Source organism: Atractosteus spatula, chromosome 4 (genome assembly GCF_055471065.1).
Source record: "Atractosteus spatula isolate fAtrSpa1 chromosome 4, fAtrSpa1.hap1, whole genome shotgun sequence".
NCBI lineage: Eukaryota > Metazoa > Chordata > Actinopteri > Semionotiformes > Lepisosteidae > Atractosteus > Atractosteus spatula.
Window position 1 is genome coordinate 36136873 of NC_142709.1, and position 16537 is coordinate 36153409.

At 36.3% G+C, this 16537-nt stretch overlaps 1 protein-coding gene across 1 annotated transcript in view; it reads right to left on the reverse strand.

Moving 5' to 3' along the window:
* Positions 1-5340: 5340 nt before the first annotated feature.
* pwp2h (PWP2 small subunit processome component) overlaps positions 5341-16537 on the reverse strand; it is a 52936-nt gene continuing 41739 nt past the window's right edge. The window contains exons 19-21 of the mRNA XM_088913681.1: positions 15960-16110; positions 12677-12751; positions 5341-5835 (exon numbers count right to left, since the gene is read on the reverse strand). Coding sequence (XP_088769807.1) covers positions 5676-5835; positions 12677-12751; positions 15960-16110 — 386 coding nt within the window. The 3' untranslated portion in view covers positions 5341-5675. The remainder of the gene's footprint in view (positions 5836-12676; positions 12752-15959; positions 16111-16537) is intronic.

The following is a 16537-nucleotide window of genomic DNA, read 5'->3' on the forward strand; positions in this document are numbered from 1 at the left end:
CTTAGAAGTCTCATTAAACAGCACATCAGGAACAGGAGAAAAATTGCTACAGATTAAATTACTATCTTTATGCCACATTGTACAATCCTAGAGGACAATGTTGCAATAAATTGTGTATTAATTCTCCTACTCTTACGAACACTGCTGTCTAAATTATTACCACCCTCTTGCACTCACAGTCATCATGAAATGCTTCGAGTGGCTGATCAAAGCACAAATCACCTCTTCACTGCCTGGCACCTTGAACCTACTGCAATCTGCATACTGACAGAACAAATCAACTGAGTACGCCTTCACCACTGCTCTACACACTACCCTTTCACACCTAGACAAAATTGGAACGGATGTGAGAATGCTATTTGTTGATTACAGCTCATTATATTAATAGTATTTAATGTAGTTTTTTTGTGTTAGTGCAGTTGTAAAGGTCAGCGTTTACCAGAATATTTAACTATTTAAATACTGTAACATTTACTTGGAGTAGAAATGCAGACTCAAGTATGTAATATACTTTATAAAGATAAAATAATAACAGCTAAAGTGTTACTTCTGAAATTCAGTACTGATATCTTTATATATCTGACAGCTTATCCTCTCATTTGAAAATATAATGTTGTAACAGGATATTTAACTCTGTCACGGAAGGAAGGACTTTTGAATAAGGGACCCATAAGTGAAAACACTGGATTTTTATCTAATCAAGGATTTATTGTTAAAATATGACTGAACCATATATATCAGTTATTCTTGAAAACATCTAACGCTCTCTGTTTTGAGTGTAAAATAACCTACAAAATTGAATATAACTGCTATTGACATATCCATTGCCCTGCCCCTCTTTAGATACTGCTATTACCTTAGTCAAGCTTTGATCAAGCCACTATGGAAAAAAAACACTGAACAAAGCATCATTCTTGACCTTTTTTTTTCAATTTTTCATGAATCTGTCATAAATTCATGTTTGGATTAGGTTAGTCATTGTTACTAGACTAATAGTTAATTCTTATTCAATTTATTATGTGGAACGATTATGTTGAACGAGAGGTAGATCTAGGAGGTCCTTAGTAACATGACTTAATCAGAGACAAGCACATTGGCACTGCAGTAGTGTTACTGCAGAACAGTCCAGGGCAGGACCCTAACTCAAAGTCCTTAAATGTCAAAGCAGTAATGTATAGAAGAATGAGCTAAAATTATTCAGAATAGATGCAGGAAATGATAATCAGCTATAGTAGATGTTTTTTTTTCAAGGTGCCACCAATTACTAAATGTAATGATCCACATACACCAGAGTTATTGTAGAAGTGTCTCCCTCTTAATTTTTTGTCCATTTGAGCTACAGGCATGAGGTAAATATCACTATAATTCCATACATCTTTCATTTTAAATCAGTAACCCTGTTGGTTACGTCCAGTTTCATGTCATTACTAACTCCTCTAAATTTATCCCTCTATACAGATAATAGTGATGAGCATAGATGTGTCACAGTGGACCATCCAAGAAGTATCAGACTGGTTGACCTCAAATAATCTTAAAGAATTTGTCACAATATTTCAAGGTTTGACCCACTCTCTTCAACTGTCCACTATGCAATAAAGATTCTCACTAATTAAACAAATTCAACATCGGACCTTATCACCAAAGTATTCCTAACATTGAATTCACATGTGGATTTAATGGCTGTGGCAAGATTAGCAAGACCTTCAACTCCTACAGGTCACATGTTTATCTCAAACATCGAAGATCTCCTCAGTGAGGGTGAAGAAGCTTATAATGTTGAGCTCCATAGTTCACAGAAGGACATCAATGACTTTGAAGAAAAGCTTCCTATCATTGACGATGCAGGCTGCCAAGAGGTTAACAACAAAGAATTCAGAACAGAAGATCTACTACAAAACCTTAACAGTACAAACCAGTATTGTGGAGGATCTGCACGTTATTTTTCACAACTCACCATACTAAGATATTGAAATTTCATCTCCAAAATATACATCAAATTGACACTGATGATGGTGATGACCTTTGTGAGCTTCTTAATCAGCAAAATGTTTTTGATGAGTGCCTCAGACAGATAAGTAGTGAATGGATGCTTGAGCCTTATTGTGAAGATGAACTGGAATTCATTGCACCAGTACAGATTCAGATGGAACAATCAGAAAAAGATGGTGCACATTTCCACTGTATACCTGTCAGGGACAGTTCTTTCTGGACCCTATGCAGACGACACGATATGGGGTTGAGTGAGAAAACATCAGGAAAAAAGGCATGCAGGAAGCAGGGATGAAAACAGGGGGGGGTGTGTCCATGAAGTGCTGGTGGTCGGGGAAGGTGTGGCCGAGGCAAATGATCCAGGGACGAGTCCAAAGAGAAATCCAAAAACGGGGCATAAGTCCAAGGTCAGACGATCGATCCGAGACAAAAGATTAAAAACCAGAACCGGGTCGGGACCGGCAGGGGGAACGGGAACAGAAACTTAAAACCATAACGGAGCCAGGCGCATCCAGGTCCCGGGCTCGCATGATGCAGAAACCAATGCAGATCCCTGATTAGCATCAGCATCTGGCTTTTAAGGGGGAACTGAAAAGGGGCTGGAACAAGGAACACGTGCGGGGAATGAGGCAAACAAGGAAGGGCTGGAGCGCCCTTAAGAGGAGGGGTTTGTGATCGTGACAATACCTCTCTAGGATCTTCTGGTGAAGATTGCTCAGAATGAAGATGTGTGGGCAATGCTGAACCAGGTGCATACAAAAAAGGAACATGACATTATGGATGACTATACTGATGGAGACCAGTACAAAAGCAGTCCTCTTTCTTCTTCGAAAATTATCTGCCTACATTTCTACGTAGATGAATTTGAGATTGCTAATCCCTTAATATCCAGAAAAGGGAAACTTAAACTTGCTGCTGTTTACTTTAAACTAGGAAACACTGACAAGAAATACAGTTCAAAGCTTGAGAACATTTACCATGCATCTTTAATTAAGCATTGCTTCATTTAAGAAGGCATTTCAAACTGCAATAAACTGTTTGAACCATCTTGAGATTGAGGGAGTGTCTCTGTCATGTAATGGGGAAAGTAGAAGATTCTATGGCGCTAAAATGACAGCGTATATCAGCAGACAATCTCGCAGCCCACTCGCTCAATGGACTGAAAAGAAACGTTTCATGTGGAAGAATCCCAGTCAATGCTGAGTGTTTTGCCTCCCGCTGTTCCAAAGCTGTATGGTTTCAAAGTATGTGTGAAATATTTTTCTTAATCCAATCTATTTTTACTCATCAAGCTATGTAAAAAAATTTGCTAAAAGGATCGCTCTAAAGGTTAAATTCCAAGCTGAAAAGACAAGACTCAGCGCGTCTCTCTAACTCTTCAGTTTACAGTTCATGGTCATTTATTATTATTATTGTATTGCATTTAAATTGGAATGTTTTTACAAAGAGGCAATACACAACGTGTCTGCTATATAAATCTTCAGTTTACAGAATAATTCCCACAGAGCCACACAACACCATCAAAACAGTGTAGTAAACAGTGGGTCGAGGTGTAACACATCTGTCTTCACTGTCATGGTATGGTTTTAACATATTGATAAGCTGTTCTCTGGTTACTGGCAATTGTAAAAATAACTCTTCTTCCCTCCTTTGTTTAACTTAAAGAATTAATTATGAAACCATCACTTATAATAATTCATCCAGATGCACACAGAGCCAACAACAAGCTATAATGGACTATTTTTATGTATTCGTCTATATAAGAAACAAAGAAAGTAATTCTCTGATTGGGCTTTGAACCGCCTGGGTACAGCACGCTACATTACAGTCCATTGCCCAAAACTACTATAAGGACAATAAAAGTTTTTTTTTTGTAATGTCGAATGTCAAAATTTTTCCAAAATGTCCACTTATTATACATTGATACACTGATAATTTAGCTGCTTAGTTACACGATTCCATATAAATATTCCTATTAAGTAGTATTAAATCAGTACAACTTGCATTTTTACAAGTACAGCATATAAGCTTTATAATGTTAGAACAAGCAATTGGTTTAAATTGGTAACTGTGAGTTACCAAGTTAAAAAATTAAATCATAATTATGAAGAAGGTTGTGTACAACTGAGCAATCTTGCTTTTATAAAATATACCTACTTTTTAATCAGTTTAATGTTTAACATGTTGTAATACAAAGTTCAAAATGATTAAACAGTATAGAACATACATTTTGTGATTGGAAAAAGATCCTCTCTCAGCATTGACTGGGATTCAAAGCCAGGTGGTTTCTGGCGGCAGCCCAAATGCCGCACATGAGATGTTTACCATCTCCACCTGCCTGTTTTACACGGTATTTCACCTTATTTATGAAAAACATGCAGCATTATGCGGTTCCTTTCGGTACGTGCACTGCGATTTACCATAGAGTCCCTCGAGCATTTTGAATGGCTGCATCTGTAGCTTTCACTACCATCTACTGTGTGTACATTAGGTATGTATTTATTACATTACAGTACTGTTATTTACCTTTGGATTTTCTCTATGTGGATCTAAACGTGAAAGAGGCACATCACGTTCACAAGCTCCAGTATAATAACAGTTTAAAATTAATAAAGGTCTAAACCATGTACAATTTAAATTCTATAATTGGAAAAAAAACTAGCGTTTTCTGGTGACAGCCCAAATGCTCCACACACCACGTTCAGCTTTCACACCTCCACCTGGCGGTTTTACAAAGTAGCGCTCTCACATAACTGAAAATTTCTAAAATGCTGCAGTCTCTTGTAGTCTTGTGCAGCTGCTGAACTGTGAACTACTGAAGTATATATTTTGGATCTGGATCTGTATATTTTCCTGAATATATACAGCACTTATGCTTCAGAGGATAATGTAAATTAAAATTAATGGAAGACAAGTGCATAAGATCACAGTGGAAGAAGACTGATTTTAAACAACATTTTACTTAGAAAGTCACATTTGTAATTAAAATACAAAGTCTGATATAAAAAGTATGGTTTTAGCATTATTTGTTGCATGTTTTTTTTACGTTTGCTTTTGAAATCCTTCAGTTTTTACTGTACACTCATATTGTGTGCTGTAAATACGCAAGAAGATGTAAATCACTGAAGTCACAAAGTCCTCCCACCCACTGACAACAAATTGGTATATTGGTCTGTATATCACCATAAGAGATATTTGGAATTTTTATTGAAGATCATGGTGGAGTGACTGAATTCACTGAGTCTTCACAAGACTTAAACCCCAGACTTCAGTACACAGACTTCAGTTGGACTGAAGTGGAAGTGCTTAGAGCCGGAAAATATCAGTATGAGAAAGATTACAAGTGTGTAAGGCTTGTATAATTGTTTTAATTTCAGTTCAAACAGCATTAAAACATTTAATACATTCTCTAAAACAACATAATTCTTCAGCATAAGACGAACTGTCAAAATGTCAATGTTATACAAATTCTGGTGCTTTAGCTGAAACTCTTCTGTGAATCTTTTACAGGGGGTACCTTCTGCTCCAAGATCTCCTGTCTATTCTGTATGAAACATCCTTCATATATACACAAAGCACTCTACACAAAAAATGGTGTACATCCCGGTTTACCAAAAAGCAAAGATTAAAATGTGTGCCAATTGGTATATTGGTATTGTATATATATATAATCAATAACTCAATTCTTACATATCTATGTCAGCCTCTTCAAAAGATTGGTCTCTTACTGATTCTAATTCCTCTGACCCATCATCTTCATTGATGGACTCTGAAGCCAGCCTCTTGATGCCACGCTGCTTTGATAGAGCCAAGGCATACTGGATATTATACTGATTCCAGTCACAGCTGTGAAGTTGAAAAAAGAAGTAAAAGAGGATTTAGAGAAAAAAATACCTTTTTACATTATGGTAAACAGCCAGACTGTGTAAAACATGAATGTCGCATGTGACTAGGGCTAACTGGTGGAAGTTTTATAAAGTCTTTGCCCACAACTGATTCTGGCAAAAAAGCAAAAAAGTGAGTGGGACATTTGCCATATTTGACCCTGGATTTAAAAACCTGTGACGTGTGAAGTCTGCTTAAGGGTAAGCAGAATTTGTCAAGGTGGATCCATGGTCTGCAACTTCTGCCGAAGTAATGCGATAATGACATATATAACTAACAAACTATTAAGAACTGCAGAAAATGTTTCAATTTTAGGAAAACAAGAGGAAGACAAATTTAATCAAATTTAAATTAAAACATAAAATCATCACCATTAAAGAAAATATTAATATCCTACCCAAACATGCACCAGTGAAAAATGTCTTTAATATTCAGATTCTTATTCAATAAGAAAACTTATTGAAAACTTGCCATTTTCAAAGAATATCTTAAATTATTTAATATTTTCATAGCAAGAGAGGTTATAAAATCTATAATATTTGCAATTCACATCTTACTGCAGTTCTTAAGGCCTTTTCAGACAATAGGTATCACTTGAGATGTTTGCCTTGCTGCAGCTGGCCAGAGAGACAGGCAAACAGGTGATCAAAAATTCAGGAGACTGAATTTGGAAAGACAGAGGAGATCAGGTCATGTGTATTTTTGTTTAAAAGCAATATATGTGTGTTTAGTGAAATTCATTTGGCCATTATTATTTTGATACTAAGATTCCCATGCTTTTTCCAAACTCATTAATGGAAATACAGTTAATTTGGACCAGGAGGACTTTTTAAATATTCCATAAATATTAAATATGTAATACTAACAAAATACATTGGACCAGGACATGATAACATAACTCTGTAACAACCTGTTAATTTGAGCATTTAAATGTAACTTAAGGGAAATGTTGCTCAATGGAAAGGAAGGTTTAGGGAGCATCCATAGACACAGGAGAATAAACTGGATGACTGAGCACTAAGCAAGAAAAGAGCCAAAACCATAAATGCTGGAGGAATTCAGGAGAAAAAAATAGGTAATTTTTAAATTACCTTGTCCCACATGCGATGCTAGTCCATCTCAGCATACACACAGACACATATACAGATGCAGCCATTCAAACTGCACGGTACAAACCCGTACTGCGGGCAACTACGCGTGCGCCACCGCACCGTACCGCGGTATGTGATTGGCTGGCCAAAATGACCGACAGGGGCACTCGTGGTGCATTGGTCGTTAGTGAAAAGATTTAATCATTTAATCTCTTTACTGTGCACATTTTAATCCGCTTAGTATTGAATATTTATGTGACATTTTACCACTAAAGGGAAATTTTAGTAGCTGAGCATAAAAAGAAGAGGAGCATAACACATCTGAAGGTCATAAACGATATTAATTTAGGAACATACAGTAAACATATCACTGATTACAGTAAACATATTACTGTATGTAAACTTTACTGTATATGGCTGGTCTTGGTAGTTAAAAGAAAAAATACACACTGGTCTTCCATTTCTCCCTAAACATTTTAAGCATCAAAGTTTTATGAAACGGTCCCCAAATATGCGATTGCTGTATAGAATGAATTTTAATTAAAAAAAATTATTTAACATGAAAATTAAGCTGTTTACGTTCCTCCGCCTGAGAATAAAGTCACTCGTTGCTACGCAACGCAGAAACACAGCCACAGGTAACTAGCAAAGAGAGGACATTAGCTAGCCAATATGATAAAGGAATAAATGATTTTTTTATTTCTTTTGCACATTTATTCGAACATTTCCATCGATTGTACAAGCACTTGGAAACTGTCCAATCCCTAGTTCGTCTGCATTTTCTTTTATGCTCTGGGCATGCTCCCACTGGCGCCGGTCTGTGTCTTCTAGGATATAATGCCGGCGATTTGTGTTAAAATTGGGTTTCCAATAACGCCGCAGCAAACTCTTGTTTTTATGTCCACTATAACGGACAATCTCCCTTGCTTTTAACCGAGCATTTCATAATTTCCTAAAATGAAAATGATTAAAACTATGCGACAGAATTCTGGGGTGTCCCTATACCAGAGATTACGGTACGGCTTCAGAATGGCGATTGGCTGACACCATCTGACACCCTCTGACTGGGAAAAAAAGACCTGCTGATCTGTTCTACATACCAGGAAGACAACAGAAGACGATTTTTTCTATTCGAAACACATATTTTAAACATTTAATTAAGAACTAAAAACCTTACAGGGTATACAGATTTCTAAGCTGATCAGGAGGAAGAAAAATCACCCGTGTTTCGCACATAAAAAGTGGTTATTAACTATCGAAACCTGTTTTTATTTCGCCTTCTTCTTGGCTGTGCACTGTTCTATAAAGTCACGTACTTTGACTGCCATCAATGAGTTACAGTCTTTCAGCATTTACAGTATTGAGCTGTTCAATCTACCTGAATGCCGAACAACAGTATCTGAGAAGAACCACAATTGAACTAGTGTTGATAATAAGAGAGAGTCCCCGTTACCCCCATTTTGATTTAAATTGCAAACGTGTGTCTTCTAAGTATCTTAATAAACTTTCAGCATAGCTTTCTCCCCGTTTACATTTATTTTTCTTGGGATTTTGGGATCAAATGTGGAAAGATCAGATTGTAATCGTTTTTATTTTTTAAATACATTTTAGAAAAGTGTAATCTATACTAAAAAGCTGTATTTATTTAATACCACTCGATACTTATATTAATGGAGTTTAGTTGATACTGTTTAGACTTTTAATTATTTTAAATCGTATTACAGCATTGTACACATGCTTAAAAGAGAAGAGAGAAAACGCAAGCCTTCTTCAGGTGTGAGGGTCTTCTGCTCAGAATGAAATGCTAAAATGTAATGCAGGCTCTGAATGGGTTCAATTATGATTTTGGCTTGATTGAGGTCGCTGCCTTTCATCTAAAATCCTGCTTGAATCCTTCTAAACTAAAAATTAGACACAAGAAGAGAAGAGGCTCTGGTGAAATTTCTTTTTTAATTTCTCTTTTTTTCTTGGAAAATATCTTACCCGCTGCAATTCGGGCACAGAAGGATTAGAAAAAGTCAGACAGGCAGGGGGGAGAGTGAGTTCTAAATAAAGAGGTATCCAGGTAACAGTGAAACGGGTGGAAGGTCTGGGGAGATCGCCCGTTTTCCATGTAAATAGTTCCCTGGTTCCACACCCCTTGGTGTTTCTCTTGCTCTCTCTCGGGCTGGCAGGCTTGTCTTGTGTCTCTCTCTCGTCTGGGCACGGGAGTGCTTCTGGAAGGTGTTGACGGAAACACCTAATCATTAGCTCGAAAGATTTCAGTGCTTTGTGTATATTCTAATGGCAGTGGGGGCAGGGTGTGGGAACAGGTTTGGTTGAAATTGCATTGGAGATCTATGTTCTTCACACCTGAAACATTTTCTCTGAAAACATTTTCTTCCCAGTTTAGCCGATCTTGTTACAGCATGTTACAGTTTACTATTATTAACCATATTAATTTTAAGTGCTTAATGCCATTTTTTGACCACGCACGAATATTCTTATGTCCATATCTTCGTAAGGGAATCAGTGCGAATTGTAATACTAATTAAATGACCGCGGGCACTTTCCACCCCCTCTGGCAGCAGGAACATTCCTATTCTTAGCTCAGCAGCTTATTAAAAACAGGGTGTTCAAACTGTTTTTTTTTACACAGTGACACAGCGTTGCGTTGTGAATCTGTTTTTCCGTGTTTACAAAGAAAGTGGAATACAGTGATACTATCTGCTATATAGATACATATTTTTAGATATTTAGACCCTTAGATTAATATCATTATTAATAATAATGATAATAATGATAATTGGCCAGTGAAAGCTCTGTTGTCCTTCACATGAATGCCTGAAACATTTTACTGAACCCAGGATTTTACACTATATTCCCCATTATAAAACGGATAATTCCGGTTCTGAAGTCTGATTGCCTGACATACATTCGAAGAAGTCCTATATTTTCTAATATAGGCACATCCCGGAAGTTTGACTTCACTGTGTGATGAAGAAATTTTAAAGACTACGTCTTAGCATAGATAAAAAAGCTTGGATTCTCATGTACACATATCTTTTTCTGTTGTCTTTGTTGATCTCTTGAGGATCCTTGTGATATTTTGAGCTCTCGTTGAATGATAAAAGTATCGCAGTTTAAATAATTTTCAATGTTAGAAATTATGAAATGCTCTGTTAAAAGGGAGTTTTTATGTCTGTTATAGTAAAAGAAAATGCCCGACGAACTAGGGATTGGACAGTTTTTCAGTGCTTGTACAATCGATGGAAATGTTCAAATAAATGTGATAAAGAAATAAACAAAAAAAGTAAGTTATTCCTTTATCATATTGGCTAGCTAATGTCCCATCCTTGTTAGTTAGATCAACGAAATGCTGTGGTGTTACTTTTTGTCGATGAAAAAATAAAGTCTTTTCATTTAAAATGACAGTTACAAATAATGTGGACCAGCGTAATACCTTGAGTTTACAGCTTGTCCAAGGTCATTCATTATTAATACTATTAGTAATATCTTCGGTAAAGGCTTTGATGCATAAAATATTTCTGCATAATTAAAATATTTATGATAAAGGTAGGTTGTGTACTTTTGCCCAACTGAGCAATCTTGCTTTCATAAAATATACCAACTTTTAAATGATTGATGATTAACATGCTGTAATACACAGTTTAAATTTAAAAGCTCAAATGCTGTACATGAGAGGTTAAGCTTTATTGGCTCCTCCTGGCGGTTTTACAAGGTGATTCCGGATACTTTCCGATATGACGTCATATGACGCGTCACACTGCGTCATACCACGTTATGATGCAACACGCACTGTTGTACAGTGATGTACCTCACGTGTTTTGATTGGCTGCATCTGTAACTCACTCGCTCACATGAAGGACAATTTTCCCAGAAGACAATGAAGTCTTCTTTGGACTGTAGGTGGAAACTGGACACCCGGAAGGAACCCACAAGAACATGGGAAGAACATACAAACTCCATGTACAGTGGTGCTAGAAAGTTTGTGAACACTTCAGTATTTTCTGAATTTCTGCATAAATTTGACCTAAAATATGATCAGATCTTCATCTAAATCATAAAAATAAAGAGAACCCAATAAATCAAATAACACACAAAAGGATATACTTTTTCATTCATTTATTGATCAAAATGATCCAACATTAAATGTCTTTGTCGGAATAAGTATGTGAAACTTTGCTTTCACTAACTGGTATGACCCCCTTGAACAACAATGACTTCAACCAAACGTTTACGGTAACTGTTGATCAGTCTGGCACATCAGCTTGGAGGAATTTTGGCCCATTCCTCCTTACAGAATTGCTTCAACTCAGTGATGTTGGTGGGCTTTCTTGCATGAACTCCCTGCTTCATGTCTTGCCACAACATTTCTATTGGATTAAGGTCTAGATTTTGACTCGGCCATTCTAAAACGCAAAATTTCTTCTGCTTCAACCATTCTTTGGTAGTCTGACTTATGTGTTTAGGGTCGTTCTCTTGCTGCAAGACCCACCTTCTGTTGAGCTTCAGTTCACGGATGGATACCCTGACATTCTCCCGTAGAATTTGCTGGTACCATCTAGAATTCATACGTCCGCCAATGATGGCAAGCCATCCTGGTCCCGTGGTAGCAAAACAGCCCCAAACCATGATACTGCCACCACCATGTTCCACGGTTAGGATGAGGTTCCTATGTTGGAATGCAGTGTTTGGTTTTCGCCAAACATAACGTTTCTCATTTAAGCCAAAAAGTTCTATTTTCAACTAATCTGTCCACAGAACATTCTTCCAGTAGTCTTCTGGCTCAACCAGGTGTTCTTTAGCAAACTTTAAACAGGCAATGTTCTTCTTGGAGACTAGTGGCTTCCTCCTTTCTATCCTTCCATGTACACTTCCATGTATTCTTGTTCAGTGTTTGCCTGATGGTGGACTCATGAACACTGACATTAGCCAGTGCAAGAGAGGTCTGCACATCCTTAGGCTTTACCCTGGTTCTTTGTGATCTCCCGGAATATTATACACCTTGCTCTTTGAGTGATTTTTGTTGGATGACTACTCCTGGAGAGAATAACAATGGTGTTAAATTTTCTCCATTTGTACACTATCTGCCTGACAGTGGACTGGTGAAGTCCAAAGCCTTTACAGATAGTTTTGTAACCTTTTCCAGTCTGCTGAGCATCAACAACTCTTTTTCTGAGATCCTCAGAAATCTCCTTTGATCGAGACATGGCATGCAAACCTGTGTGGTGAAGACCAGACTTTGGTAGTGAAGACACAGGTTTATGTTTTTTTTAAATAGGGTAGGACTACCCAAACTCACACCTGATTGTCATCCCATCCCATTGGGGAGAGATGAGGAGAGTCACTCCGGACTCTATATCCTCTTAACTGAATTGATAATCCTAGAGGTTCACATACTTTTTCCAACAAAGACATTTAATGTTGGATCATTTTGATCAATAAATTAATGAAAAAGTATATCCTTTTGTGTGTTTTGTGTTATTGAGATCTCTACTTTATGACTTAGATGAAGATCTCATCACATTTTAGGTCAAATTTATGCAGAAATTCAGAAAATTCTAAAGGGTTCACAAACTTTCTAGCACCACTGTAGATGCACCCCAGGTACTGAATTGAACCCATTGCCTCAGGGATGCGTAGCAGTAATGCTAGCTACTGAACAACTGTGCTGCCCCAAACAAACCTTGATGATTAAAAATACTCACAGTTTGGACAGGTCCTCAAAGTGCATCTGAATACTCTTCTGTAGGGACTGAATTACTGGCAATATTGATCCTGATCTGAGAATGGATTAAATTTTTCATTGACAAGTTATTCTACCAGAAAAGCAAGAAAAACTTACTAAATGATTTGTATACCAAAAGGTCCAAACGATCATATCTTAAGGGTACTAATATAACAATTATAAACTTAACAATACCTTGGTATTGTCAGCATAATTTATGACCAAATATAGGATCTGTTAATGCATTCACTCCTCTTTTGAGATTTTTCATTACTTTCTCTCAAATCTCTAATATTTCTATTTTTAAAATTCTTATATAACATGGACTAAAATAAAAATGCTTAGTAAAAGTTCAGTAATATATATATATAAAAATATATTAAAACATTTTAGAATTATGTTTTAATCACAGTTAAATTTAGTCGGCATGTGAAGCCACGGTGCAATTGGCATGCACCAATTTAGAACTGCATTTGTTAAATACTCAATTTACTGATTAGCTATTTAGATAATTCTAGATTTCTGAATTAATAATAGATTTCTGATTTAAAATTTGGCAGACTTACATACAGCCCTTAAAGAAGTGCATGTAAAAAAAGTTAACTTATTAACTGCCATGGACTTAACATGACATGGCCAAGTCAAAATGGCCACCAAAACTCACAATATTCAAAATCTCCCTGGTTTGAACTAAGAAAGAGCACTTGCCTTGGATCATTATTTATCTTACATTGTAGTAATCTAATACCCATTTCTGCCTAATCCCTCCCTTTTCCAGCACTAGTCGAGTGGCAGAAGTAAGTTAGAAGTTATAATATAACTTAAAAGCAATTAAACAGTAGAGTAAAAACAATTTAACAACAGAAAAGAGTGTGTTGGTTCCATCAACAAACCAAGTTCTTACATCGATGTAGGACTGAAAGATAAATTATCTCTACTCTTGAGTAACAATGTAAGCTTTAAAATGTTTAACGGTTTATTTTTAAATGTTAATGTATTTTTATCTTCTAACAGTTCAGAAAAGGGCAATCTAAACATATAGGTACAGTGCCTATAGAAAATCTGCAACCTCTTAAATTTTTTAAAATTTTTTGGGGAGAGTTTCATATATTTAAATGATGACCTTTTCACTTAGCTACAAACCATGTTCTAGTCTTTTAAGGGGAAAATCTTTTTTTGAGAAAAATATATATTAAAAATTCAAAACTAAAATATCATAAGCAGAAAAAGGCTTAGAGTTAATACTTGGTGAAAACCCCTTTGGCAGCAATTCTTTTTGGGTAACACACTGGTGCTTGTTTCATTGATCTCATAAAGTCATCCTGCAATCACTGTAACCAAACACTTCCTGTAACAGGTGACCATCCCTCACATAGCTGTGTACAGTGTCACCAGTTTTTGATTTAGTCATAGTCTTAGCCATGTCAACTAAAATGTCTTTTAGTTATAGTCACCCACTTAAACGTTAGTCTAGTCAACTAAATTATGACTATAGTTAAGACTTACTTTTATTAGACTAAAACAATTAGCTTTAGTCATTTTAGTCAATCGGTTTAATTTATTTGTATAATAAAGGTATAATAAAATGTATAAGAAACAAAATTAACACATCTGATAAGATTCTGTCAAAAAGTACAAGGCATTGTTGCAAAAGTGTATTGATCCCCAGTAAGGTCAAATATAAAATACAATAAATAACTGTGCAATAATGGGTTAGTAATAAATAATCTCATACACAGACATTCAATCGGTCCTCATATTTTGGCATTGTTAATTGTGTACTTTTATATTAAATGCCTACTGTAGAGTTATTTTTTCAAATGGTCATTTTTTAGAGTTTCAAAGCAATATTATAAAAGCATTCAGTAGAGGCTCCTGCCAATACCGAATTTGAAATAGTCCATTGGGGATTTAATGCACGAGTTACTTAAAACTATTAAAACTAGACAGGACAAAACATTTAATAGTTTAATTTGCTGGTATAATATTATTAATAACTAGACCTTCTGACACCATGATATTTCTACCATACTCTTAAGAGTAGTCAAAGTATTAATGATGTTGTGCTCGTATCATGCTAACAGTTTGACAGGCCTATGTTTCAGCTGTGTCACAGGGGTTTCACTCCACACACCTTCTTACGAAGAAATAAAATGGAATGCCTGCATGTGCTATAACATCTTATAGCGTTATGATATTTTGTCAGTTAGCTAAACACCCAACCACATAAACTACATATAATAAGAACATTCTTTCCTCAAAGCTTTTAAAGTACATAAAAAAGCATTTTACAGACTCCCTTTAATATTTTGAAAATAAAATATGGACATAAATTACATTTATGTCAGACCGCAATTAGGAAACTCCACGAGCATTACTTCTCCACAGCTTCTCTTTTTCTAAGTGAGATGCTCTAGTTTTAATCTTTAATCTAAACAGTACATCTGTATACTATGATATATCTCAGTACCAATCAAGATACAATAAATATTCATGTCATGAGGTGTAGAAAAGATCTTCCGGAAATAAGGGACATAACCGTCACAACTCATGCCTGTATTTCCATTTCTTTGGTCTAGCTCTAGACTTTGACTTGACCATTCCAAAACACTGAATTTCTTCTTCTTCATCCATTCTCTTGCTTGGGATCACTGTCTTGCTGCATGACTCAATCTCAGAGAGGCCTGCACATCCCTGGATGTCGTTCTGGGTTTCTTTGGGACTCCCCGGATAATTTTGCGCTGTACTCTTGGAGTTATTTTAGAGGATAGCCACTCTCAGGAAGATTCACTATTGTCTCCACTTCAAGACTATGATTCCGACTAAAACCCCAGAACTTTAGAAATGGTTTTATAACCTTCTTCAGATTGACAGGCATCAATTACTTTTTTCAGATATCTTCAAGAATGTCTTTTGAGCAGACAAAGCCAAAGTTTGTGAGTTATATAGAGAACAGGGCAGGCCAAATTAGCCCAAATAAAGTGTTTACACAGCTAGCTCTAGTTATTCTTTTAACTGGATTGATTGATTGGGGCACTGACTTATTCACACAGGGATAATGGATGCAGGATTACTCTGTCAATGAAATAAATGAAACAAGCAACTTTACTGTTATTTTTTCACTTATTCTCCCAGACCCACATAAAGCTCTGATAACACTCAATGTCGAAATGTGTGAAAATTCAGAAAATCTGAAAGGGGGAGAACAATTTTTCATGGACCAGTATATTGTATATTATAGTATATTGTATATATTGACTGACCTGGTCTTCAGGTTCTGTCCATGGAAAGAGAGCAGACACTCAGCCCAGGTTAAGAAAAACTCCAGATGGCGTGAGTTTTCCAAGGCAGTGGCCACAAAATGCATCAGCTTCTCCACATATACACCGGGTAGTGAGCTGCACAACACACTGACTGGCAAGCAAAGAGAGAGTACCAATGAATAGTCAGAAGAGAGTAATCACTAATCCTATACAGAGGACTGGAATTAAAGTTTAAAGCTATATATGACTAAATATGGCATTCCATGGACCTGTATACATATCAAGTTTAAAAACTGATACAAACACTGCAGACATTTTGTGATGTGGAATTTTGGCAAACCATTTTAAATCCAAATATAATCAACAATAATATTTGGTATAATAAGGAAAGCAATGTACATTAATAATTCCTTATACTTATATAGCACTTTCCTGAACACTCCACTCAAAGTTCTTTACAGGTAATGGGACTCCCCTCCACATCAATGTGCAGCAACCACCCAGATGATGCGATGGCAGCCATAGTGCATAGTGCCCCCTGCTGGCCCCTTCCAGCAACGACCTTAGTTTTTCCCAGG